The following is a 25,124-nucleotide window of genomic DNA, read 5'->3' on the forward strand; positions in this document are numbered from 1 at the left end:
GGAAGGGAGCCAGTAGCTCCCTCCCCCTACACATTGAGGTAAGTGGTAAGGGGGGATTAATCAGAGGAGCAGGGGAACTGGACGGTGGGGGATAATGATATCAAGGGGTAGAAAATTTGGGAGAGGTGGGTCCCCCATGTAATTTCAGAGAGGTATGGGGACAGGCCTGGGTAACGTACTCTGAATTTTAAATCCCCCCCCCCCCTTTGAAGACAGGTATAGGCTGTTGTGAGAGGAACAGTTATATGAGGAGAGGTGGTTTCAAGAAGAGGCTCCATTACTTCAGGTAAGCATCCAGAAGCTGTGATGCTTATCAGAATCACAAACATTCTGAGGTTCTCCTATCACTAATTTATAATAATTTTTACAATGACACTTCTAAGTTTTTAATATGGAGATAACTGTTTTGCATCTCTGATATTTATTTTTAAAATAACTGACAATTTGCCAAGACAACAACAAGACAATTGGCCATTTAGATCCCACAAGATCTCTAACTTCCAGATCCATAGCATATTTGGGAAAATTCCCCTCAAATTTTAAGAAATGCTGGCAACTGTGGAAAAAACCTTGAGGCGTGGAAAGGGAATTTGATGTACAACTTGATGAAAACTGTCTGCTGTCATATTGCCTCTATATAAATCCATGGTACACCCACATCTTGAATACTGCATGCAGATGTGGTCGCCCCATCTCAAAAAAGATATATTGGAATTGGAAAAGATTCAGGAAAGGGCAACAAAAATGAGTAGGGGTATGAAACAGCTTCCATATGAGGAGAGATTAATAGGACTGGGACTTTGAGCTTGGAAAAGAGACGACTAAGGGAGGATATGATAGAGATCTATAAAATCATGACTGGTGTGGAGAAAGTAAATAAGGAAGTGTTATTTACTCCTCATACCACAAGAACTAGGCGTCACCAAATGAAATTAATAGGCAGCAGGTTTAAAACAAACAAAAGGAAGTATTTTTTCATACAATGCACAGTCAACATGTGGAAGTACTTGCCAGAGGATGTTGTGAAGGCCAAGACTATAACAGGATTCAAAAAAGAGCTAGATAAGTTCATGGAGGATAGGTCCATCGATGGCTATTAGCCAGGATGGGCAGGGATGGTTTACCTAGCCTCTGTTTGCCAGAAGCTGGGAATGGGAGAGAGGGGATGGATCACTTGATGATGACCTGTTCTGTTCATTCTCTTTGGGGCACCTGGCATTGGCCACTGTCAGAAGACCGGGTACTGGGCTAGATAGACCTTTGATCCAATGTGGCCGTTCTTATGTTGAGCTTCGTATTTGGCCAAATACTAATGTTCAAAATGGTTTATTTGTAATACATTGTCAAATTTGGGTATAAAGTTGGTCGGGAAAGAACATGGGGAAATTGCATGACGGGCTTTATCATTCTGAAACTCTCTTGTCATGAAATTTGAGTTTATATAGCTTGCATTAGCAAAATTAACTTTTTTCAATGCTGTGACTTTTTCAATAGCTTTGCAAATATTGTCGCAAACTAGGAGTAATAACCTTGGAAAAGTAAGTTTTCTAGCGCAGAGAGAGGGAGGGAACCACATTTATGAAGCTGTCAGTAAAATCTAAAGAAAATTTTCTAGCCACACTAACATCCCAGTAGAGGCCCAATTCACAACAGCACTTAAGCACATGCTATCCTTAATTAGTACATAATGAAAAAAAATGGGAGGGAAAAATATATTATTTAAACTGGAGATTTAAGTTGTATGACTTATTTCAATTCTTTGCCACTGCTGGTGGGAAGTTGAACATAAAAGGAAAATGAAAATCAAAAAAGAAAAATTATTAGCAGATATGGCATGACTATATATTCATTGTATTTCTATTTAGGAAACTCCTGAAAATTTACTTAAAGCAGCAGAAAATAACCTCACCCTTCACTTAAGGAAATTAGAAAAAGAAGGAAAAGTGTGTAAGTTTTTTTTTTCTTTTTATAAATTATTTCTTAAGAATATTTTGTTAAATTATTTCCTGGAAATCACACATGGATAGTTTTTCATACAATTTTTGTAGTATTAGTAGTCACTCAGACAATTTAAAGTAGAATTAAATTAAAAACTAAGATGATTTAACATTAAGGATATCTAAAGTTCTGGAAAAGATCATATAATATCTTTGAGAAGGTGCCTGTGACGACAAATACTATCATAATGCATACATTCAAGAGATCAGAATTAAAGAACATACACATTACAATAGTATTTGTCATCACATGCAGTTTCTCAGATACATTTTATAATCTTTTTCTAATCTTTTTCTAAAAGTTTAGATCAGCTGTGATTACATAACTAATGACTTTTTTTAGGCATATGTTACTGGGGGCAGAGTAAAAAATTGTGTAACCTTATCTTTTACATTTCCTGACTTTATAGTAATTAACTGCAACCTTAATGTTGTATTAATTTAGGGTTTTTTGCATATTACTTTCAAGTTGTTTTAAAATGGTCAAGAAAATGTCCCAGTTCTGTAATAAGACCCAGTAAGAAAAGGCCAAGTAGTCGTTATCAATGTCTTTAGAAAACTAGGCACTTGAACAGGCGTTAGCCAAAGGCTAACAAGCATATGTACCAGTATATAAAAATATAAATGTGTACAAGTGAATAAGCTATCAGGGTTTGCTGAGTTTTAAATAAAGGCATTTAGCCCAATTTTCTTCACATTTGGATTTTTTAAAGTGATAAATAAAATTTGAAGAAATAGTTTTGGTATCATTTTAAGTTAAAACATCTGAAGATAGAATTTTTAAAAAGGAAGCACTTAAGTCTAAATCATGTCTTCAAGCACAATCGTTGCTTTGGTGCCATAACTGTAGGGGCTGAGGAGGTAGTACTATGAACCATATTTTGTGCATAAGAGAGATGCAAGCAGAATGCAGTAGGGCAGGGGTTCTCAAACTGGGGATCGGGACCCGTCAGGGGGTTGCAAGATGTCAGCCTTCACCCCAAACCCCACTTTGCCTCCAGCATTTATAATGGTGTTAAATATAAAAAAAAGTGTTTTTTTTAATTTATAAGGGGTGGTCGCACTCAGAGGCATGCAGCGTGAAAGGGGTCACCAGTACAAAAGCTTGAGAACCACTGCAGTAGGGCATCATTATGATCCCTTGAGCTCACTACACCTTTTAAATGGTGTAGCATGTGTTCTCCTATCCACTGCTGGACACTAGCAAGCACACTGAAGATAGGTCCTGGACACTTTACAAACTTGGCTGAGTAAGACTCCTTGGGCCTTATGTGCTGTTGACCTACTAACAAGTCCCTCCCTTCCCCACCCCCAAAGCCTCAGCTGAGGTAGCACAATTAACAGGATATTTTCTGGGGCTTGTGCAAATACCCAAAGACTAGATGAGTAGAGGGTTCCTTTTCCTCTCCTAGGAGGAGCCGCAACTTGCCCATTAATAAGCTGTGCACATATGCACAATAAATCATTTTAAATGTACATCTGTCAATTTAATATGTTCTGTTGTGCATGCTCAGTGTGTATCTTTCAAACAATCAAAAGTTGTTAAAGCCAATTTTTTTCCAAGTAAGAATTTTTTCACACTTCTTAGAACCATAAAAATTCACCTTTTGATAAGCGACCAGGGACACTGAGCTTCAGTCAAAAAAGTCTATGCTTCAGAAAGAAATGAGCACCTAAAATTGTTTGGCAGCCTTAACAATTATGGGTTGTACCAAATGCTGGCTAGAATAATTCTTGTGACTCTTTCTTCAGTATGTTACTTTTGATGCATATAGAATTAATTTACATTTTCCACCTTCTTTGGAAGAATGAAAAAGATGTTTTCAAATCCCTTATCCATATTGACTATTCTTGTGGGAGGTTGAAGGGGGGAGTAAAGTTGAAAATGTAAGAACTGTGGTTTTTTGCTTGCTGATTTGTACACTTTGATGCAAGTATTAACTTTGTAAGTTCTAAATAGACCTTAGATTTGTGATACACATGACAGCACTATACCTTTGTCAATATTTCAGTTCAGTTTAAGGATTTATATTAAGAAAAATACATATTATTGGTCCTGAATGAGTGCTATACAAGTCCTTGCATACTCATACCACTGATCATTGACCTTTGACTTTGTTTTGGTACAAAGCCATTTTTTAATACAGTTTGGGGTACCGTATTTCAAATTTTGGTCTGTTCTTAGGAAACAGTAGCTGCAGTCAAATGAAAGTTTCTTCTAACTTTCACAAAATATTTGTCCAAAGAAACCTCTTGTTAATGTGCAGCACTGAATATGTCTAGCATATTTTGTTCCATTGTTATGAAAACTAGAACAGTAATTTGGCACATGTTCTGTTGCCCAAAGATTCTTAATATTCAGAAATTCCAGTATGTTTTCCTTTAAGTTTTCTAATTATATTCATTAAAATTTGTTCTTAATATGGTTTATATCCCTAGAAGTCTGGTTTTGTTACAGTTAGCCAATTTGTGAATGTTTAACAACCTCCAGTAAATCAAACACTTAACCTTAACCTTCAGTATTCAGGTGGACGGCATTGTGGCTTTAAAATAAAATCTCCTAGTATGCATGCACAAATGGATTTTAAGATATATGGTGTGACAACTTCATGTGTCTGAGGTTAGAATTAAGCTTCCTGAGTTACTTCATTTTGCTAATATTTTCCTTTTCCATAGCAAAAAACAGTGTATATTTAGACCCAACAATGATAGCTTTGAGTGACTAACTTAGTTAGTTTTACTTTACTTTTTTTTTTTCCTTAACAGTAAATGAAAAGTCTCCCAACTCCAGATGGAAAAGCAGTTTGTAAGTGTTGCAAGAAACAGAAACAAGATTGTGTATTCTCAAATAAATACCTAAACACAACCTTTTTATATAAATACATGGACTTGTGTATGCAGAACATTGCATGGAGTATTAGAGGAATCCAAAAGCACTCTGCTGTTATGTAAAATCAGAACAACATTTTTGTTTGGGGAAAAAAATAAATTACATAATTCTGCTGTCTTAAATACATTTCATGCAATCTAGTGTTACAAAGTACTCAGATAACTAATGATTGTCATATTCCGTCTGATGGGGATTGAAAAAACTTGTATATTCAGTTAGTCAAATGAAGTTACTGTGAACAGCTGTATGTTATCTCTTTTTTTTGTAAAGTTGACTTTCTGTTGCCAGTGACACAAAACAGCTAGTAAAGGTACTACTATAATATAAAGTAATTATTGATGACAACTGTAGTGCAAAAACTGATTGTGAAGGCAGAGTGCCTTTCATGATGACCTATTTTCACTTGTTCATACTAGTGCAAAAATGACTTAGTTTGGGATTTGAGAGTGCTCAACCCTTCTGAAAATCCAGCCACTTTTATTAAGGTACTGTATCTAAGTATTGATTTTTGGAGCCTGATTTTAGATACCCAAAGTTGAAATTTTTGGCCCCTATGTGGGCTGTTGCTATTTAATATAGAAAGATTCAGTGTAAGAGATAAGTGAGCAAAAAAAGTACTTCCAGCTTTTTGTAGTCTCTGAGGAAAAACCTTTCCTAGCAGATTCAGTATAAGAGGCTACTATTAATTTTAAACTATTCATGCCAGTTAAGACATGTATGTTTTGCTATGATTTTATTTTATTAAATGCAAACAGAAAACTTTGTATGTGCAAATGAAAGAGTCAGATTATACAATCACATGACTTTTAAAAATACTATACAGATAATTATTAGAGATGTATTGAACACTAAGCACTTGAAGTCCCAGGTGTTTGCCAATTTTAAATATTGATTTATAAATTCTGCCCTGAGTTACCTACCAACGTCAAATAAATTACAAAAGGTGAAACAAGGCAAAATTTGACTGTAAGACTCTATATACTGTCTGTGATTAAAAAATACAGTAGAAAGTTTTAATCGAAGATAATGTTGGACCTGAATTTCAGTTTTCTGTGTGGCTTAAACTTTTAAACTAACTGAACCTGTAAATATTTGCACTACTGTGTGTATTCAAAAAGTACATAATGACCGTGTGGTTTCAATGTACCTTTTAATCCTGGCACAAATCTTGTTTTGAAATCGCTTAATATGGAATACAGATACATTTATCTTTCATGCCTATGTTCTTGGGAAAGCCTTTACAGACTTTTTAAATGGTTCAACCCTATATTTTCATATGTGGCATGCACACATTTGGTCAGGTAGGTTTTTTTATTTAGGCTTTAGAAGTTGTATTGTTCCAATGTTAGTTGACAGCAAATACACATGGATTATAGACAGGGTGGATTTGATTTACATCACTAGTCAGGAAGACTCGATTTCACTACATAAAAATGCATTCTTGTTGGTTGTTATAACCTTAATACATATTCTTCACAACTCAGAGATGTACGTTCCATTTTTAGAAGGTTCACACTATACATTTTTAAGTGATTTACTTTGAAAACTTTTTAGATTAGTTTTACAACTAATCAGAAAATGAATGATTGTATGGTTATTTCATTTACCAAAGATAATTGAAGCAGATATTTATGAAGTCATTGGGAGGTGAACTATCTCTAGTTCAACAGGTTAATCATTAATATTTGGAGGATTTTTTTTTTGCCATGCTGTATTAGGAGGAGAACATCACCAGACAGACATTTTAAATTGTTTTATTTAACTAAAACAACAACATTATGTATTCTGGATTTTTTTCCTTCAACAGCAAACATATAATATTTTAACAAAACAAGCATATGAATTTTTGAATTTAGTTAAACATTCAAGTTTTCTAAAATCAGGTTTTGATTAAAATTGTTTTTGACTAAAATAGTTACATGAAATATTTTTAAAAAAAATTAAATAGACTGTCAGCCAGGTCAACATGAGAAACTTAAAATATGGACTTATGCAGCTAACTCAGTCGTCTTCACCTTTATTTTCCTGTTTGTTCATAATCTGGAAAAGAAAAACAAGCTTTCCTGCTTCTTCTGGTCCCAAACAATTTCTCAATTTGAAATGAATTAGTCCAAAGGAAGAAAATATTCTTTCTTACACTGGCAGAAGAGGCTACTGCTGTTAAAAGTGAGATTATCATTTCAATAGTCTCTGAATCCAAGTGCTTAAGTGACTTCCACCAGTTCACTGGTGTGACTTTCTTTAAAACATCATCAACAAACATATATTTCTTGGTTCTTATTCCCAAACTGGATCTCTTTTACGGTCTGCTGCCATTGTAGGTTTTCCCTTCTAGTGAGAGAATGGTATAGTAGATCTCAAATCAATGAAGGCTACACTCAGAAAGACCTCAAGACTTCTGGAATATGCTGCTCAAAGTTTCACTTTTGTTTCTACTGCCTGTCCCTCCCTTCTCACATTTATCTCCAGACGACTTCTTCTTTTCCAGATCTGTTCCGCCCCCAATAATCTTCTATTCATTGAACTTTTTGAAACTGCACTTTTAGAGAGAGGTAAGGGATTGACTCTGTACACAAATTTGCAGGGGGTACAATAGGGTTGAGGTCTGTGACTTCTCACCTCTCTATATTTTATTTATTTAAAAACATTTTTGCTATTAACAAGCATGTTATCTCTGGAGACACAAATCCACAGTTTGAGAACTGCAAAACTAAGCATCTCTGATGGTATCTTCTACTGAGCACTGAGTACCATTGGGTAGATAGAAAGATGAACCTAAATCTATACAGAAGCCCCTGGAACCTCATAAGATTGGGTCCCTAATCCATGAACTATTGGAACTCATTTACAAAACTTTTCTTAAACATTACATACATATATTCTCATACTATAGAATTAGAATTTATAATCCCTATTCCATGATGAGATATCTTTGAGCTATAATGTATCTTCCTTTAGATAGGGTTTTTTTCCTCAAAAAGCATTTTATCAAAAAATCCAATTTAAATAAAAAATCTGATTTTTTTTTAATCATTGATTTTTATCCATCCTGATTATACAGAAAACAGCAGAAGGTCATTTTGTTGCTCCGCTCTTCTGAACATAATATACTAGGTGAAGTCTCACCAGAGCCAGTATGGAGAAAAAATGCTACTTCCTTGCTCTGCGGAATGATCCTTTTTGTGTGGGCAAACTGTATTGGATTTTTTTACAGCCAAATTGTACTTGCCTGTTCAAGTCTAACTTTCGATCCATTATCATTCTTAGGTCTTCAGCATTACTGCTTTCCAAGTTTCCAGTCCCTGTATGTTTGTGCATTGAATTGAGTTAGCTAGTATTTTTCCAATTGAATTATTTTTCTGTCCATGTTTCTAATTTGTCTCGGTTCTTTTGAATTCTTTCTTTTCCCTTTCTGGTGTTTGGAATTCCTCAATGTACTATGTGTGAATTTCTACTTACTGTTTGTGGTCCTGTTATTCTGTAGTTATTTCATGAATTTGTGCCCATTTGTTCCATTGCTAGGAATAGAAATTCAATATATGGATTTCGAGGATCACTTTTTTCCTTTTTATTTTTTTGAAAACTTCATTTGTTTTTTTCCTAATCTTTTGAAACTTCCCAGTTATCTGAATTTCATTTCAGAAAATAATGGTCAATCGTATATAGAGTAAGTTCATTAACTAATTCTGTTAATACTGTAGGGTCCATATTTTCCAGAGTAGCTAATTTGTATATGGTCAAATGTTCCAAGTATTCCTTATTTCTTTATCAATAACAGGGTTTTCTTTCCTATTTAATCAGTTTTATATATTTTCTTTATTGATCATTATTTTTAGAAGTAATATTAGCCATTTGCATCAATTTCATCTCCACTTATTAAATGATCAACTTTCTCACTATTATTTTCCCTAGACAGCTTAGATTTGTAAATTTTCACCCTTATCTGGCTAGCTTTAACTCATCCTGCCTCCCTGCCCCCCTCCCCCTGCCTTATCTTGCTGGAAATATGAAGCTACAATCTACTGTGATTCTTTCATTAGGTATTAAAGGATTGATACTCATGGCCTGAAGCCATGACTTTTGGTCATAGTGGTCTCTCTAATTGGTGTCTCTCCCACATCCCTAGTCTTACTACGAAATAGCTGGTTCAATTTCAGGAGTTCCATATAGGTATTGCAGAAGTTTAAAAAATGTTTTACCAGTAAAGCTGCATCTCCAAGATGTGGATCTGGAATTATCCCCTCTTCCTTTTCTCACTTACCACCACCTCTTTTTTTCCCCAACATTACGAACAATATGTAATTGTTTGTTGCACACCAACTATTTAATCATTCTTAACTTAAACTCCGTGTTCCCAATGTAATGAGAGTTATCAGTAACTGATTTGCTTAGTCTTTAAGGATTTCTAACACTCCTGTTTATTTGAATGTTGTGGAAGGTTCAAATGGGGAGTCAGAAAGAGGGGAAATCTTCTGACACCAAAACACCGTTTGGGACTTTTACTTATCATTCTTGTGGTTGCAGTGAATGATTACTTTGTAGAACCTTCTGTCACACTGTCTGGCGTGGCTCACAACTGTGAGTGCCTATCTCAGGACAGACTGCCAGAAAACAGGGCAGATTTCCCAAGATGGTGGTGTGTTCTATAATTAGATTTCACTATGCTGGTAACAAATGTAAACTCCTGGATCACTATACCAGTCATAGCCTGGAAAGTCTAAGGGGACAGTCTGTGACTTCATGGTATTTTGCCACCCAGACAAACTGAACTTTGTGGTAAAAGATTATTAAAACAAAAAATCACACCACATCCCAAGAGACTAGCCACTTACCCCAGATCAATTGGCACTCCAGATCTTACACCAAAGACAACTCTGGCAGCCAATTCTGTAGGAAACTAACTATAAGTTTATTAGCTAAGAATAGGAAATGAGTTATTGAGAGGTTAAAGCAGGTAAAATATATTAACAGAGGAGTCACAGTTTGCAATTTCATAAGATGTTAATGATGTAATAAACTGCCAGTTTCCCAGAAGTCTTTCAGAGTACCCAGATAGTCTCTGGGGAACTCTGGTTTGCATCTGAAACACTTCCCTGGAACAGTCCAGTCAGAGATTTCTTTGAATCCATATTTATAGTTTCTTCATATAGAAAGCAAGCTGACAGAGTCTCTACCCACATGGGCTTTTCCTTTGATGACGGTGAGTGAGGAATGCACCTAGTCTTTGACCTCTGACCATGATATATAATGGCCACTTGCTTTGAAATTAGCATTCCATGTTTAAGACCTTACCTAGTGTTTCACAAGATTTCTTTGATGGGTTGTTTAGTTACAGGAGTATACATAAGGTAAATGTTTGCTATTACATTATTACAGGAACAGATAAGTGAAAACATGCAAATAACATCCCATTAGTTTTCATGAAGTTTAAATACACAATACACTCTTACACAACTGAACATTACTTTGATCTGCACTAATACACAAGTGAATTGATTCTACATCCTAGCATGACCTAGTCTGCCACCATCACATCTACATGTACCTACAATGAAGAAATAACATTAAATTCAAGATAAAATTGAATGCAGTGATTGTGAAAGTTGCCAGATTGATAGTCTCAGAAACTGGAACTTCTAGTATCCACAGAATCAAATCCAGTACGTAGAAGTGCAAGATACCCCATCAATATGTGCCAATATTGTTCTGAAATATGAGGAAAATGTAGTCTCTCTTGACACTACTCTGCTGAGAGTATAAAAAGAGTTGGCAATTATGGTGGAGCTTTCTTCAGAGAAACCTTCCCACTGGGAACTCTGAGATCACCAAAGATTACACACAGCACATTTGGACAGCTGCCAGACTGTGATGTCTTATTCGCTACTCTTCTGAGACAGAAAATTACTGGTGAGCAAAATTTGTCAACTGAACTTTTTTCTCCATGTATTTTAATGTCTCATTTTAAAAAATCTGACTGGTTTTTGCCTTCAGAAATTACAAAGTAGTATTACCATCCTCCCCTTGAGATCATCATTATCTAATATAGTAATAACACATGTAGAGCAGCAGCTCAGTGAAGAAAGGGTATGGAAAATGTTCTGGTCAGGCAGTAACATGTACTGGGGAATGGAGTAGCAAGTAGGATAAATGCTTTTTCTAAGACAGGTTTAAGCCAAGAAGCTGACAGTTGAAAGACTGTACCATGGTGCTGAGCCCTGTGTTCAGCACAATCGGAGAAAGCATTACTTCCTGCAGCTTAAGCTCCAGTGAGGCTTCCTATCCAAGTAAGGACCTGGCCTGTCCCTGCTCAGCTTGAGAGAGAAAATTAACACCCAAACTGTATGCCTAAATGCATTTCAGTTGTTACACCATTCCCATTCACCTCATCCATTTCTGCAATCCCATCCATAGAATATTTTCCTGCCTGCAAATTTGTAATTATCACCGATTGCTACATTCTTTATAAATTAGAGTTATAAAGGGGGGGGGGGCAACTTACCTAAAAATGTTTGACTTTTAATGTGTAAAGAAAATCTGGTATGATGAAGTATAAGGGCCAAGTAGACTAGATATTAAAAATAACCCCTTGCAGAAATACTGCAGTTTGGGAAGAAAGGAGAGTGGGAGGGAAGAAGAAGGAATCCTTGCAGATTTCTGGTGCCACAAATCATTGCCAGATATCATATCACCTGATATCCCCATTTAATACATTTCTACTGTGACGTTTGAGCATGTCAAAGAGCTTCCAAAACAATTAATTACTGTTCCCAACACATGTATGGGACAGGAAAGTATCCCTATTTTACTGATGGGGAAAACTAGGGCAGAAGTCTGTTGAAAACCAAACCCTGAACTCCTGACTACCAGTCCTGTGTTTTAAACACAGAATCATTCTTCCTGTCTTATTTATTGCATGATTTCTAAATTATTTTGAACTCTCTGTGGATATTCCCTGGTCTTATTGTCTTAAGAGCAAGTAATATCTGACATTGAAGGATGCAGCTACAACTGAGCATCTCCCAAAAGAGCATCACAGTAAGCTGGTGCTCCAATTTTTTACCCTGCTTCTGGGTAGTCTTAATTTCTTTCTCCCCTCCTGTTATGGCTGTTCTTGCTTTCCTCTTTCCTGCTGTATCTTCTTATTTTTTCTGTTGCAGTTGGGAGAGAGCTGTCAAAGAAGTGAATTTTACATTTCAGTCAGAACAGAGAGATTTTTAGTTGTCTTCTGGTAATTAACTCCAAAGCACTAGCCCAGTTGCTAGAGCCCTGCTAATCCATGGATAACTAACTACATCTGCGGACCATGTTTGCGGATCACAGATCGGATGCAGACACACATTTTATATCTGTGCAGGGTTCTACCGGTTGCCAAGAAAGCTTTATTGCCTGCTGAGATGGACAATTTTTTAGTTCTTGGGGAACACAGCTGCCAAGAGAGGTTATCATTTTCAAAACTGAGGTGGTGGTGTGGGCCAATTTAATGAAAAACCTTGAAGATTAATACTAATATTTAAAATTTGTTCCATTATTCTATGAAGAGCTATGTAGTGAGCGGAGCACTAAGTTGATATGCTCTTGGTAACTTCTGTTGCTAAAGTGGGGAGCTCTGGCATTCTGGAGTAAAGCATTTTTTAAATGTTGAAACGTTTGTACCTAGTGAGTTGCAATAGCTCAGGCTAGAGTTAGTCTGATTTTTTGAGAATTATATTTTAAAAGCATGTGTCTTGCAGTACAAGTTTCCTACAAATGCAAGGAATTGGCACATGACCAGATACATCTGTAGGTTACTACTTATAACTGAGAGATGAATAAATATTATTGACACTGGTTTCTTTTAGCTGGATTATGATTTCCTCTAAGAGGTTTTCTTTATACAGTAAAATGACACATTTTTGTGAGTATTACCAAATCATCTTGATAACTGTCATATCCAAAAAGACACTTCCTATAACTAGAATATTTATCTTAAAGGAGCATTAAGCTATCTCTCCATGTGCTTGTCTTAAGGAATAAGTTTAAAAGTATAATTTCAGTTACAGTTTCAAGTGTAGCAGGAATTAATATAATTCTAGAAGCATTGTCTTACAGTATTATCTTAAGGGAGTCTTCTTTCATTACTTCAGTCCTGTCAGTCACTCATTTATTATTTTAACATTTAGGAATGTCAAGTCAGATAAATTTATGATTAAATTCCTTGTGAGTGGTAACTTCCAGTTTGTAGTATTGATTGCTAGCTTCCACGTTTACTAGTTAGAAGCTGTCTTGTGAAGTTAGCTCATGAAAATATAAAGCTACACTGCTTTACACAAAATCTCTTTATCATATGCCCTGCACACCGTCCTACGCTTGCTAAATTCTAGCAAACTAAGCCCTGCCCCAAGTTTACAGCTCAAGCCCCTTCCTTTTCTTCACCATCCACTGACAGCTAATTCCATCCTAGCCATGTCCCTCTACAATCACACATGGCTCCACCTGTTCCTAAATTGTACCTCCCTTTTCCCTTCCCTATGGTCTTGGGGGGGGGGGGGAACTGTAGCAGAAGGGAACTATCCAGAGCCTCCAGCCACTAGGAGCAACTGAAAAGCAGACAAAGGTGGGGCTTTTGGACATTCAGTGAACTTTTTACTTTTGCCTGGACTTTCTCTGCCCTTTACTGATCAGCTGTTTTTTCCAACCTTCTGTCTCCTTCAGTCTTTTAATCTCAGCTTTTCTCCATGCCTGCCCTTCTTACTTTCTTCTCCTATACTCCTGTCCCCCTCAATATCCCTTCTATCTTTGCTTTTCTTTGCATTTAGCTGATCCCCTCTTAGTACCCTCCTCCCGTGCTGTGATTCCCTGAATTGAACTCCTTTCCTTGTAGTCCATTTTAAGTATGGTTTTGCTCCTTTTAATTGTTTACTACTTAAACGTTATTCTTATTACTCTTATACTCTTCCACTTCATCATTTACCTTTGTTATCATTGTGCAGATGCATATCACTGTGCTATTTAATTTATATTTTAATACTTATTGAAAATATTTATAAGTAAATAGTTGCTAGTAATCTTAGCAATGACATCTGTTTCTCTCATATACCACTTGCTATGTTTTTACTGTGATTTTTAATTTGGAATTTTTAATTCTAACTTTTTATTTTTATGGCACAAGTTTATTGTGGTGGATCGGTTGGATTCTGAAGTCTGTGTGACTTCCAGTTTGACTGATTTCCTGGCCTAGTGTCAAAACTTTGTTTTCATTTGATCCACCAGTGGTGATTGCCTTTTGCAACTGTTATTTTGCCTCTCAATCCAGCCCTTAGTGCTTTTTCTCATGTCACTTTTTGTGTGTAGAACTTGATTCTCAAGTATTCAATAAGGGCAGTACACTGTCTCATAGTAAATCCTTCTCAAAGGCAAAAATCTACTGTAATTTTTGCTGAACATAAGAACAGCTACAGTGGGTCAGAACAATGGTCCATCTAGCCCCGTGTCCTGTCTTCTGACAGTGGCCAATGCCAGGTGCATCAGAGGGAATGAACAGAACAGACAATCATTGAGTAATCTATCCCCTGTTGTCCACTCCCAGCATTTGGCAGTCAGAGGTTTAGGGACACCCAGAACATTGGGTTGCATCCCTGATCATCTTGGCTAATAGCCATTGATGGACCTATTCTGAGGGACTTATCTAATTCTCTTTTTAACCCAATTATAGTTTTGGCCTTCACAACATTATGAATACACGTCTACTACTCCAACATAGCTTGACAACCACAAGAATTCAAAAATCATGAGTTATACATCCTCAAGTCATGACATCTTTTCAAAAATAAATGATATTGGGTTCTTTTTATGTGCTTCTTTCTTCCTGAGCCTTTAGGGTATAGTAGGCTTAATTCCACAAAAGCAGGAGCCTAAACACCGGAAAGAATCTTGGCCTAGACTCATACTTTTCCTGTTACCTCTCCCCCACATTTCATATACCTGAGGCCATATCTACACTACTAACTTAGGTTAACTCAAGTTACATCAGCATAGAGTCACCACAGTTAGTATGTCACTTGTGTGCATGCCTACTTGATTCCTTTTCTGCGGTGAGTGTACTTACCAGAAGTGCTTGTATCGATTCACAGTGTGGTGCACCATGGATAGGTATCCCACTGTGCAACTCCTCACCGTCCACTGCACTGTATTTTGGGAAGTTTTGGCAACGCATGCTGCAGCCCAAATGGGTCATACAGGAGTGACTGTGATCATGGGATCAACTTTCCATAATGCAATGTTCACCATCCCCTAATTTTATACATATTGCATATGTAAAATTATAATTTTGCCCCTTTTTTCCTAACTCCCACAAACCCCCGTGGCCCTCCTCATTTTCAGCCATCTCTGCCAGAAGCATGGAGCCTGCACAGCTCTGCGTTATTGTCATGAACATGTGCACCCTGGGCTTGCAAATCTTGCAGTATTTGCAGAACTGCAAGAAAAGAAGGGAGTTGATTCCATGCAGAACAAATTGCTGTGGGACATAGCAACACCAATTCAAACTTGTTGGTGGCATCCTAGAGCAGCTACAGGTGGTGGAGTGCCAGTTCTGGCCCCGAGAAACAAGCTCCAACTGATGGGATCGCATCATAATGCAGGTTTGGGATTATGAGCAGTGGGTGCTGCAGAACTTTTGGATGTGTGTGCCGAACTGACCCAAATGAGGGCTGAACTGACCATAGAGATTGCACTGTGGAAACTTGCAACACCAGATTGCTACCAGTCAGTCAGAGGTGTCTCAACCAGGTTTGCCAACTTTCTACTCTCATAAAACTGAACACCCTTACCCTGCCCCTCATCTGAGCCCCCCCTCCATTCCACCTCTCTCTGTTGCTTGCTCTCCACACCCTCAATTGCTCATTTTCACCAGGCTGGGGCAGAGGGTTGGGGTGCGGGCTCTGGTGTGGTGCCCGGGATGGAGATTTGGGGCACAGGAGGAGGCTCCAGGCTGGGGCTGAGGAGTTCAGAGAGTGGGAGGGGGCTCTGGCTGAGGGTGCGGTCTCTAGTCTGGGGATGAGGGATTTGGGGTGCAGGAGGATGCTCTGGGCTGGAATCGAAGGGTTCAGTGAGCAGAAGGGGGTTGGGGCTGGGTCAGGGGGTTGGGGTGCAGGGGGGGTGAGGGCTCTGGCTGGGGGGTGCAGGCTCTCATGTGGGTCTGGGGATGAGGGATTTGGGGTGCAGGAGGGTGCTCCAGGCTAGAATCAAAGGATTCAGTGAGTGGGAGGGGGATCAGGGCTGGGTCAGGGGGTTGGGGCACGGGGGGGGGGGGGTGAGGGCTCCGGCTGGGGGTGTAGGCTCTCATGTGGGGATGAGGGATTCGGGGTGCAGGAGGGGGGTCTAGGCTGGGGATGAGGGGTTCAGAGTGCAGGAGGGGGCTCAGTGCAGGAGGGTGGGGTGTGAGGGCTCTGGCTGGGGGTGCAGACTCTGGTGTGGAGCCGAGGATGAGGGATTTGGAATGTAGGAGGGTGGTCCAGAGTGGGACCGAGGGGTTCAGAGGGTAGGAGGGGGATCAGGGCTGGGGTTGGGGCATGGGAGAGGGTCAGGGGTGCAGCGCTTACCTCAAGCAGCTCCCAGAATTAGCAGCATGTCCCCTCTCCAACTCCTACACGGAGGCATGACCAGGTGGCTCTACACGCTGCCCCATCTGTAGGCACCGCCCCCACAGCTCCCATTGGCAGTGGTTCCCGGCCAATGGGAGCTGTGGAAATGGCGTTTGGGGCAGGGGAAGTGTGCAGAGCTCCCTGGCTGCCCCTACATGTAGAAGTTGGAGAAAGGACATGCCACTGTTTCTGGGAGCCACGCGGAGCCACGGTCGGTAGGGAGCCTGCCTTAGCCCCACTGCGCCACCGACCAGACTTTTAATGGCCTGATCAGCAGTGCTGACCAGAGCTGCCAGAGTCCCTTTTCGACCAGGCGTTCCAGTTGAAAACCGGACATCTGGCAACCCTATTCTCAACTAAATACAAAGTGGGATAGATTTCTTTATTATAAGTATTTAACACACATTGTAAAAGACCATTCCCTGTTCTGTGGCCTGTTAGCACCTCTCCAGTCATAGGACAACAAAGCAACCGTAGTGGGTTACAGACTGTTGTCTCTTACAACTTTCTTAAGTTATCATAGCAATTTTTATGAGTTGATGATTGTGATAGCCCCAAACACGTGAGGACACATTCTTATAGGCTGCAAGAAAGATGTTTTCAACTCACATAACTCTGTGATATTGTGTGTCTACACATGTGCAGAGCGCAGAGCTATCAGTACCGCAGAAACAACCAGAAATAGGATGTGGTAGTTATTAGACATGCTTTTTTTTTTGGTATTTGCATAGACAGTTTTTGTTGTGGGCAATCTATCTGGCAGGTCATTCCCTGTTTATTCACTTAATAGCTGAGTCAATCAGGTTTCATGGGGTTGGAAATGTTATAAATAGATCATCTTAACACAGCCATATCACATTAGTGGCTCTTCTTCCCTGCAGGAGCAACCATGTGTCTTGAAAGAGGATGAAAGAGCTGCCAGAGTCATCCCAGAGAATATCATCCTGGATAACCATCCGGATCTGGGCCTGCTATGAGCAGGCAAAGGTCCTGCCTACAGCCATCATGAGAGCCCACTCTAGAAGAGCCCAGGCTTCATCAGCAGCATTCCTCATGCAGATACCAATCCAGGACATCTGCAGGACTGTGACATGGTTGTCAATTCATGCCTCACTATGCCATACCCAACAGGCCCATAACGATCCCAGTTTCAGTAGAGCAGTGTTGCAATCAGCACATCTGTGAAATTTGAGCCCACGTCTGGGGATACTGCTTCTGAGTCACCTAGCATGGAATCGACGTGAGCAAGCACTCTAAGAAGATAAAACAGTTACTAACCTTTTGTAACTGTTGTTCTTCAAGATGTGTTGTTCATGTCCATTCCAGGACCCACCCTCCTACTCCTCTGTCGGAGTCACCAGCAAGAAAGAACTGAGAGGGTATGAGGCCGAGGGTGCCCCTTATACCAGCATATAGTGCAGGGCTCCAAGGGGCGTGCTGGCCGGCCCTATGGATACCTCTAAGGGAAAAAAAATCTCTGGCAACTGTGCTCGTGGTGCACGCATACATGGAATGGATGCGAGCAACAGATCTTGAAGAACAAGAGTTATGAAAGGTTAGTAGCCATTTTCTTTGCTATGCAGTTCAGTGGGGCCACGACTTCAACACCAATATGTGCACTGGTTAGTCAGTTTTTAAAGTAAGTAGGAAAGAGCACATGGGGTCTTAAAAAGAAAAGGGTGGTAATCCATCTTACATAACTTATTTGTAACAGTAAGGATCCCTTCCATGTATGTATTTATGAACTACATTACATTCTTTGTGTGCCACAATGATTAATACATTAAAAACTTGCTTAAATGTCAACAGGTACAAGCCATCTCATCAGTAGTTTCCATTAGTGTTCTGTCAGGCAGAGCAAGGCTAATGAAACTGAAGAAATGTTATGTTTCAGTGCCCATGCTTTCATGCCCAACATGGGTAAAGCACATTTTCATAAAGGTAGATAAGCACAGACTTAAGAAACAGCAAATACAATGCTAAATTGGGGAATGAGTGATAGTAACAATGTAACTGAAATTGAGAAATACAGTATAATTTACAATGCATGGTTTGCTTCATTGGCAAGTATAACTGCATTCTTAATTCTTTTTTCAATGAACACAGAGTGGAATTATGCAAAGTGATATATTTTTGCTTCCTTTCAACGCACCAACTCATCGGGTTATTGTGGTAAGATGTTTTCCATGGTTATACTTTGGGATTCTATGCACTAAATGTAGTACTACATAACAGGTTTCAAATACAGCTGTATAGCAGTGTTATAATTTTTATTATGGGTTTTCGATACAGTTTAATACATACAAATGAAAATGGAACTTCAGTGTAAGTCTTGAAATTCTGAGGATTGAAGTTTAAAAAATAAAATGCTAGTGTGAAGTGTTATGTTGGTGATGTAAAATTAAAGAATATAGTCTGTAGTGTTTTAATCAAGGAATTCACAATATGATTTTATCTTGTGTGTTAGTGAAACATAATAAATGAGAATATCTGCACGCAATGTTTTGAAAAATCATAATAAAATTGTTGAAATTATATTACCAATAACATATGCATATGTATTTACACTTAGAGATAACATTAATGGAAACAAAAGAATTGTTAATAATTAATCCCTTGTGAGATGAGGCAACATAAGAAAGAGCCTCCCTGAGGAACTGGAGGTGATTTTTTAGATACTTATTTTCATAGTTTACATGTAGTGTTAGTGTGAAACTATTTTCAGTAAATGTAACATAACTGAGGATAATATCTTCCTGATATTAAAAAAGAAAAATGGAAACAGCACATACCTGTACTCACTGTGCTTAATAATGGACATTGAGTGAACTTGTGTGATTTGAGCATGGTTAACTGCTTCACTGAGTGTGGGCACAAAACACTAGCATCTAGCATGAGTGAGAAGATATTATTAGCAACCCGGGCCATAGCAAATCAATATATAACATAAGTCTCTGATATGATCATATGAAACTAAGTGTATATATATGAGCATTAAAACACTGCAACCATTCAGTAAATAGGGGGTGCAGGCTCTGAGGTGGGGCCAGGGATGAGAGGTTTGGGGTGCAGCAGGGGGCTCCAGGTTTGGGGGGGACTCAGGGCTGGGTTGGTGCTTGGGGTTGGGGCGCAAGCTTACCTTGAGTGGCTTCTGGTCAGCAGCAAGCAGGGCTAAGGCAGGCTCCCTGCCTGTCCTGGCTCCACGCTGCATCCCAGAAGCAGCCAGCAGGTCCGGCTCCTCGGCAGGGGGTCAGGAGGTTCCATGTGCTGCTCTCGCCCGCAGGCACCGCCCCCCTAGCTCCCACTGGCCATGGTTCCTGGCCAATGGGAGTGCGGAGCCAGTGCTCAGGGGTGGGGGCAGCACACGGAACTCCGTGGCCACCCCCCTCTGCCTAGGAGCTGGCCGCTTCCAGGGCGCAGTGCAGAGCCAGGACAGGCAGGGAGTAGCCTGCCTTAGCCCCACAGCACCGCTGACTGGACTTTTAACGGCCCAGTCGGCAGTGCTGATCGGAGCCACCAGAGTCTCTTTTCGACTGGGCATTCCAGTCAAAAACCAGATGCCTGCCAAGCTCCGGGGCTGGGGGCGCTAGCCTGGGGCCGGGGCCGGCGGCTGTGGTGGAGGTTAGGCGGGGCCTCAGGTGGAAGGGGTGGGGCGGGGGGCTAGCTTCCCCCAGTCAGTGGTTCATGTGCTGCCCATTATTTTAATGTACATTTCAGTAAAGAATGAAGTGTTAACACTCTAAATATGTTCAGATGCTTGTTTTTGAAAAAAAACATTGAAAGGTAGAGTAAGCTCTTCTTGATTATTGTAACAAGGTATATAAACAAGTTTTTAAACTTTTAAAATACCTCTCTTTATTTGTGTCCACATTGACAATAAGAAAAGGAGGACTTGTGGCACTTTAGAGACTAACCAATTTATTTGAGCATAAGCTTTCGTGAGTTACAGTTCACTTCATCCGATGCATACTGTGGAAAGTACAGAAGATCTTTTTATACACACAAATGGGTGTTTACCACTATATGGTTTGTGTGTATAAAAAGATCTTCTACACTTTCCACAGTATGCATCCAATGAAGTGAGCTGTAGCTCACGAAAGCTTATGCTCAAATAAATTGGTTAGTCTCTAAGGTGCCACAAGTCCTCCTTTTCTTTTTGCGAATACAGACTAACACGGCTGCTACTCTGAAACAACACGTTGACAATGGAGATTTCAAAACAGTAGCAAATTGTAAAGAGCAAAAACTGGCCATCATGGTTTGCGACCTCTCACCTTTGTCATCTTCTGGGCCAGGGCCAGCTAGCTTGTGACAGACGCTTGGTGCCCTGTCAGTATTTGCTACCCGGGGACTCATGAGAAAGGGCGAGGTAGCAAACAGTGACACCGCACCTGATGCCTCAATAAATGCTGCGGGTAGCAAAACCTGCCCCCTACTTAGCCCTTTTTAACGCTAGCCTGGCCCTGACGCGGGCCATTGTGATTGGTCAGTTTGAACGTCAGCTCAGCGGCCCATGCAACAACAGGGAGCCAACGGCCGCCCTTACCCTTCCCGAGCGCCCCGCTCGCCAGACAAGGAGGAGTCAGGCCAGGCGTCGCCGCCGCCCGCCAGCAGGTGGCGCTGCGGCTTCCCAGCGGCCGGCCAAGGGGTCCCTCTCTGGCCGCAGGCGGAGCTAGGACGAGCCACTTCCCTCCCGTGCGGAGCGCTAGAGGAGCTGGGCGGGGCGCCCCCTCCTCCGCCCCTTCCTGGCCGCGGAGGCTCCCAGCTCCTTGCCCGCCACCATGGCGATCCGCAAGAAGAGCAGCAAGAACCCGCCCGTGCTGAGCCACGAGTTCATCGTGCAGAACCACGCGGACATCGTCTCCTGCGTGGCCATGGTCTTCCTGCTGGGGCTCATGTTCGAGGTGAGCCGCCCTGGGAGCCCGCGGCTGCCCGCACGCCCCGGGCAGGCTGAGCGGGCTGCGCACGGCCCGGGGCGGGGGAGGTGCCCGCCCCGAGTGCCCTGACCTGCAGAGAGGGGCCTTGCGTGGCCCGGAGCTGGGGGGTGCAGGGAGCGCTACTCTCAGGGTGGATGTGTGTGTAGCTGATACGCTGAGCTGGCCCAGCCGGGCGGGGTTTGGGCTGCTCGGGCTCCTCCTCCCTCTGTGCCCCGGGGGGGGTCGTGATACCGAGCTCACCTCACCACCACCACCACCCCCCATACCTGGGGGCTCCTGGCGCCGTGTGTATCCCCTGCTCGGCGCTCTGCCTGCCCCGCTCGCCGGCGGGGTTCACCCGAGCGGGCTGCTGGGGGAGCTGCCGCTGCCGGCCGACACGTTGCAGGAGGGGCGTGTTGGGGAGGGAGCTGTTGGAGCTGGGCCGTGCTCCGTTCCCTGGGACAGCGCCCGCAAGTCTCTTTCTCTCCCTCCCCCACCCCCCCGGCCCTCTTGTGCGGGCCCCGGGTTAGGTTCTAGGGGCGGTGTAACGATTGCTGCTGCTGCTGCTTCCCCTCTGTGCAGCAGCAACCGCAAGCGCCCTGCGGTTCCGGCAGCCCTCGGCGAGGTTACGTGGCAGTCGGAGCGGGGCGGGGGACGGAGCGCCTGGCTCGTAGTTTTGAGGGAGGCGGAGCGGCGGCTGGGGCCCAGCGAGGCTGCCGTGTGTAAGCAGCGGGGATGTGGGGGGCGTAAGGCCTTGCCGGGGAGCGCGTTTCCTGCCCTCTGTGCGGTGGCTGGAGCCGGGCAGCAAGGGAAGCCCCATGGGGTGGGGCGGCGGCGGCTGTGCCCCCAGCGAGCTCCCGGGAAAGGGGAGCGAGCAGTGACGTGTCCCGGCTGCCCCTTCCCCTGGGTGACCGCGGTTGCCGCCCCTGTCCTGAGCAGCTGCTCACTCGCTGCGTGATTCACACCCCCTGCCGCAAACACGTGTGGGAAACAACAGCAGCACTAGGCGGGGAGCCGCACAAACAGGAGTCAGAGTAACAGCCGTGTTAGTCTGTATTCGCAAAAAGAAAAGGAGTACTTGTGGCACCTTAGAGACACACAGAGGTGCGCTTTGCATCTCCAGGCAGCAGCCGAAGGTGGAGACAGCTGCTGGTGGGCAGGTGCGTTCCATTTTCCTGCCCTTGCAGTTCAGTGGCTTAGGTGTCTTGCTTGGGTAGTAATTATTGGGAAGATGGATGACCTTGCCATGCAAAATCAGTTTGGGTTAGTGAAGATTTAGCATCCCACTCCTGAGTATCCACTAAGCTTTAAAGGTGCATCTGTCTGCTTTCAGGCTCATAACTGAGTTCTTATGACAACTGGCCAGAAAAGTGGCAATATGCTGCTGCCTGGGACAACAAAAAATATGTTTGGGATAACTGAAATCTAGGTATTTTTTAGCTGCTTCTGAGACAATGGTTAAAAGTCAGAGTACACTTACTGACTAACCCATCTGATCAAGTTGAAAATTAAAACTAGTCTAGTTTTCTATATTTTCTGTTAAAAGTCACTGAAGTGAAAAAGAAATGGCAAATTTGTCTATTGGATCTCCTATTTTACAAAATGTCTCTCTTCCTCTCTTCAGTTGCTTATTGAGATAATGCACAAAAACTGGTAATATACATACTCCCTTCAGAATAGCACTCACTTATTTTGAGCCAAGATAAGAGTCTCAATTTGATGAGCTAGTAGTCCGTCAGTGTTACCATGATTCTTAAGAGCATAATCAGTCCCTTATTCATTTGGTGAGTAGCCTGAAGATTTATAAGCATTTTTTTTATATGACTAGTTTTTGATATCCATTTTTTCCAACTTTAAGTAATAGTATCCGAAGGCAGCAGATTATCAACATAGGTTGGAGAGTAGGGGTTTAAAAGAAATACATAACTCTCCTATGCTATGCTAAGACTTGCCTCTGAAAGCCAGATATATCTATCTTCCCAGATAGTTTTGGTTGTGAAGACCGTCTATACACTGTTTTTGTGGGGAGAGGAAGAAGGATGGATTTGAATTTTTTCCTTTTTATGTACACTGTGTGATTCACTGTTTTCAAAAACAAAGTGCTAATATCTTATTGTTTGTTGTAGTAACTGATCTTGCTAATGCTGAAAAGATTTTTGTGTACTGGAGTGTAAGTTTTTAATTTATGTTCAGTCTTTCCCACTACATGCTATTCTGTACCTACAAAGACCTTCTTTAGTAGTTGCTTTTACTATGAAACTTTTAAGGCTCTGCCGATCTTTATTCTTTGTGTTAGTTCGGTATCAACAGAAGTGGTGCACCGTGGATTGTACTTCATGTCAATATGTATTCCGTGACATGAAAGCTGTAAAAACATTGTAGAGCCCTAGAAGCAAAGGACAAAATAAAAAATGACTAGGTGGCCACTGGAAATTATTTTTTGTACAGGAAATGGGATTTTATGGTCTTTAGATATTTTGACCTTTAGTAAATACTTTTCCAAACATTAGAAGTAGATGTTGCATAGATGATGTAAGCTGGATAGGGGTGATAATGGGTGATGGACGGTACGGCACTAGAGAAGTAGTTGGATTCTTTAAACCCTTCAGTTCCAGATATTCTGAACTTGATTTTTTTTGTTTTTGTTTTTTGTTTTTTTAAAAACCTGTTTGGGGGTATTAAGTGGATTTCATGGAAGCTTTTTCAGTCTTTACTATTTTACACTAGGTTTCCTGTTTGAAATAGGAGTAGAAAAGAGAATGTGGTGCTGCTCTTTATTTTTAAAAAAAAAAAAAAATTCCTAAAGAAAGGTAGCAATTTTATTCTGCATTTGTTCTGGCTTTCTGTTATCTTTTTTTTTCATATAGTCCAGAATAATCATTGGCATCACTACTCTAGCTGCATGCTGTTCACCTTATTTTAATTTTTTGTGTGCTCTAGTGTTCAAAGATTTCTAAGGGTATGACTTCAGTAGCAACTTCAACTAGCCGTGGCAGCGCTTTAACGAAGCTGTGTAGTCGCAGCACCAGTGCTGCGGGAGAGCTCTCCCAGCACTTCAAAAAAACAAAAAAAACACCTCACCCGCCGGAGGAGAGCACTGTCTACACTGCCACTTTACAGCGCTGAAACTTGCAGTGCTCAGGGGGGTGTTTTTTCACACCCCTGAGTGAGAAAGTTGCAGCGCTGTAAAATGGCAGTGTAGACATGGCCTAATTCTTTTGAGCCTGGTATGCAATTAATTTTTTTTCTTAAAGGCTCTGTCAGCATCTGCTCTATATTTTGTCTGCCAGCCCACCCCTACCCTTCTGTTTGTGATTTTTTTTAAATTTTATTTTATTTTTTTATTTTTAGCTGAGATGTTAAAATTGAGTTTGAAACAAGGCTATAACCAGAGATTGACTAAAATTATAAGGTCAAAGGTAGTGGTCTAAAAATAGGTGACTTGGCATTACAATACTTTGGTATGTTAGAGGGAAGCATAGTGGAAAGGGAATTGCAGCTTGTGTTGTTAGTTTAATGTGGTGGAAAGAGGGATTAACTGGAAAATAGGCAGTTTGGAGGAGACTTCTTGGAGAGGATTGTTAAAGTATTCTGGCAATGCTCAGTCCCTGCATTGTGGGAGTTGCTTTCCTAGATAGGCAGTTCTGCCTGTTGAAAGTCAGATCAGATGACTTTGAGATGAGGTTCCTTTTCTTTATCG

At 41.1% G+C, this 25,124-nt stretch overlaps 2 protein-coding genes across 6 annotated transcripts in view; both read left to right on the plus strand.

Annotated features, from left to right (window-relative positions):
- Positions 1–19,055, plus strand: part of LACTB2 (lactamase beta 2) — a 32,809-nt gene extending 13,754 nt beyond the window's left edge. The window contains exons 6-8 of one of the 3 annotated variants that reach the window (XM_048840926.2): positions 1,866–1,947; positions 4,764–4,803; positions 17,390–19,055. In XM_048840926.2, the coding sequence (XP_048696883.1) occupies positions 1,866–1,947; positions 4,764–4,803; positions 17,390–17,408 (141 nt within the window). In that variant the 3' untranslated portion in view covers positions 17,409–19,055. Of the gene's footprint in view, positions 1–1,865; positions 1,948–4,763; positions 6,101–17,389 lie in introns of those variants that run through there. The other 2 variants (XM_048840929.1, XM_048840928.2) reach the window with 2 other exon arrangements.
- A 2,153-nt stretch (positions 19,056–21,208) lies between these two features.
- Positions 21,209–25,124, plus strand: part of TRAM1 (translocation associated membrane protein 1) — a 30,027-nt gene continuing 26,111 nt past the window's right edge. Inside the window, exon 1 of one of the 3 annotated variants that reach the window (XM_048840924.2) lies at positions 21,209–21,412. In XM_048840924.2, the coding sequence (XP_048696881.1) occupies positions 21,290–21,412 (123 nt within the window). In that variant the 5' untranslated portion in view covers positions 21,209–21,289. Of the gene's footprint in view, positions 21,413–22,454; positions 22,585–25,124 lie in introns of those variants that run through there. The other 2 variants (XM_048840923.2, XM_048840925.2) reach the window with 2 other exon arrangements.

Source organism: Caretta caretta, chromosome 2 (genome assembly GCF_965140235.1).
Source record: "Caretta caretta isolate rCarCar2 chromosome 2, rCarCar1.hap1, whole genome shotgun sequence".
NCBI lineage: Eukaryota > Metazoa > Chordata > Testudines > Cheloniidae > Caretta > Caretta caretta.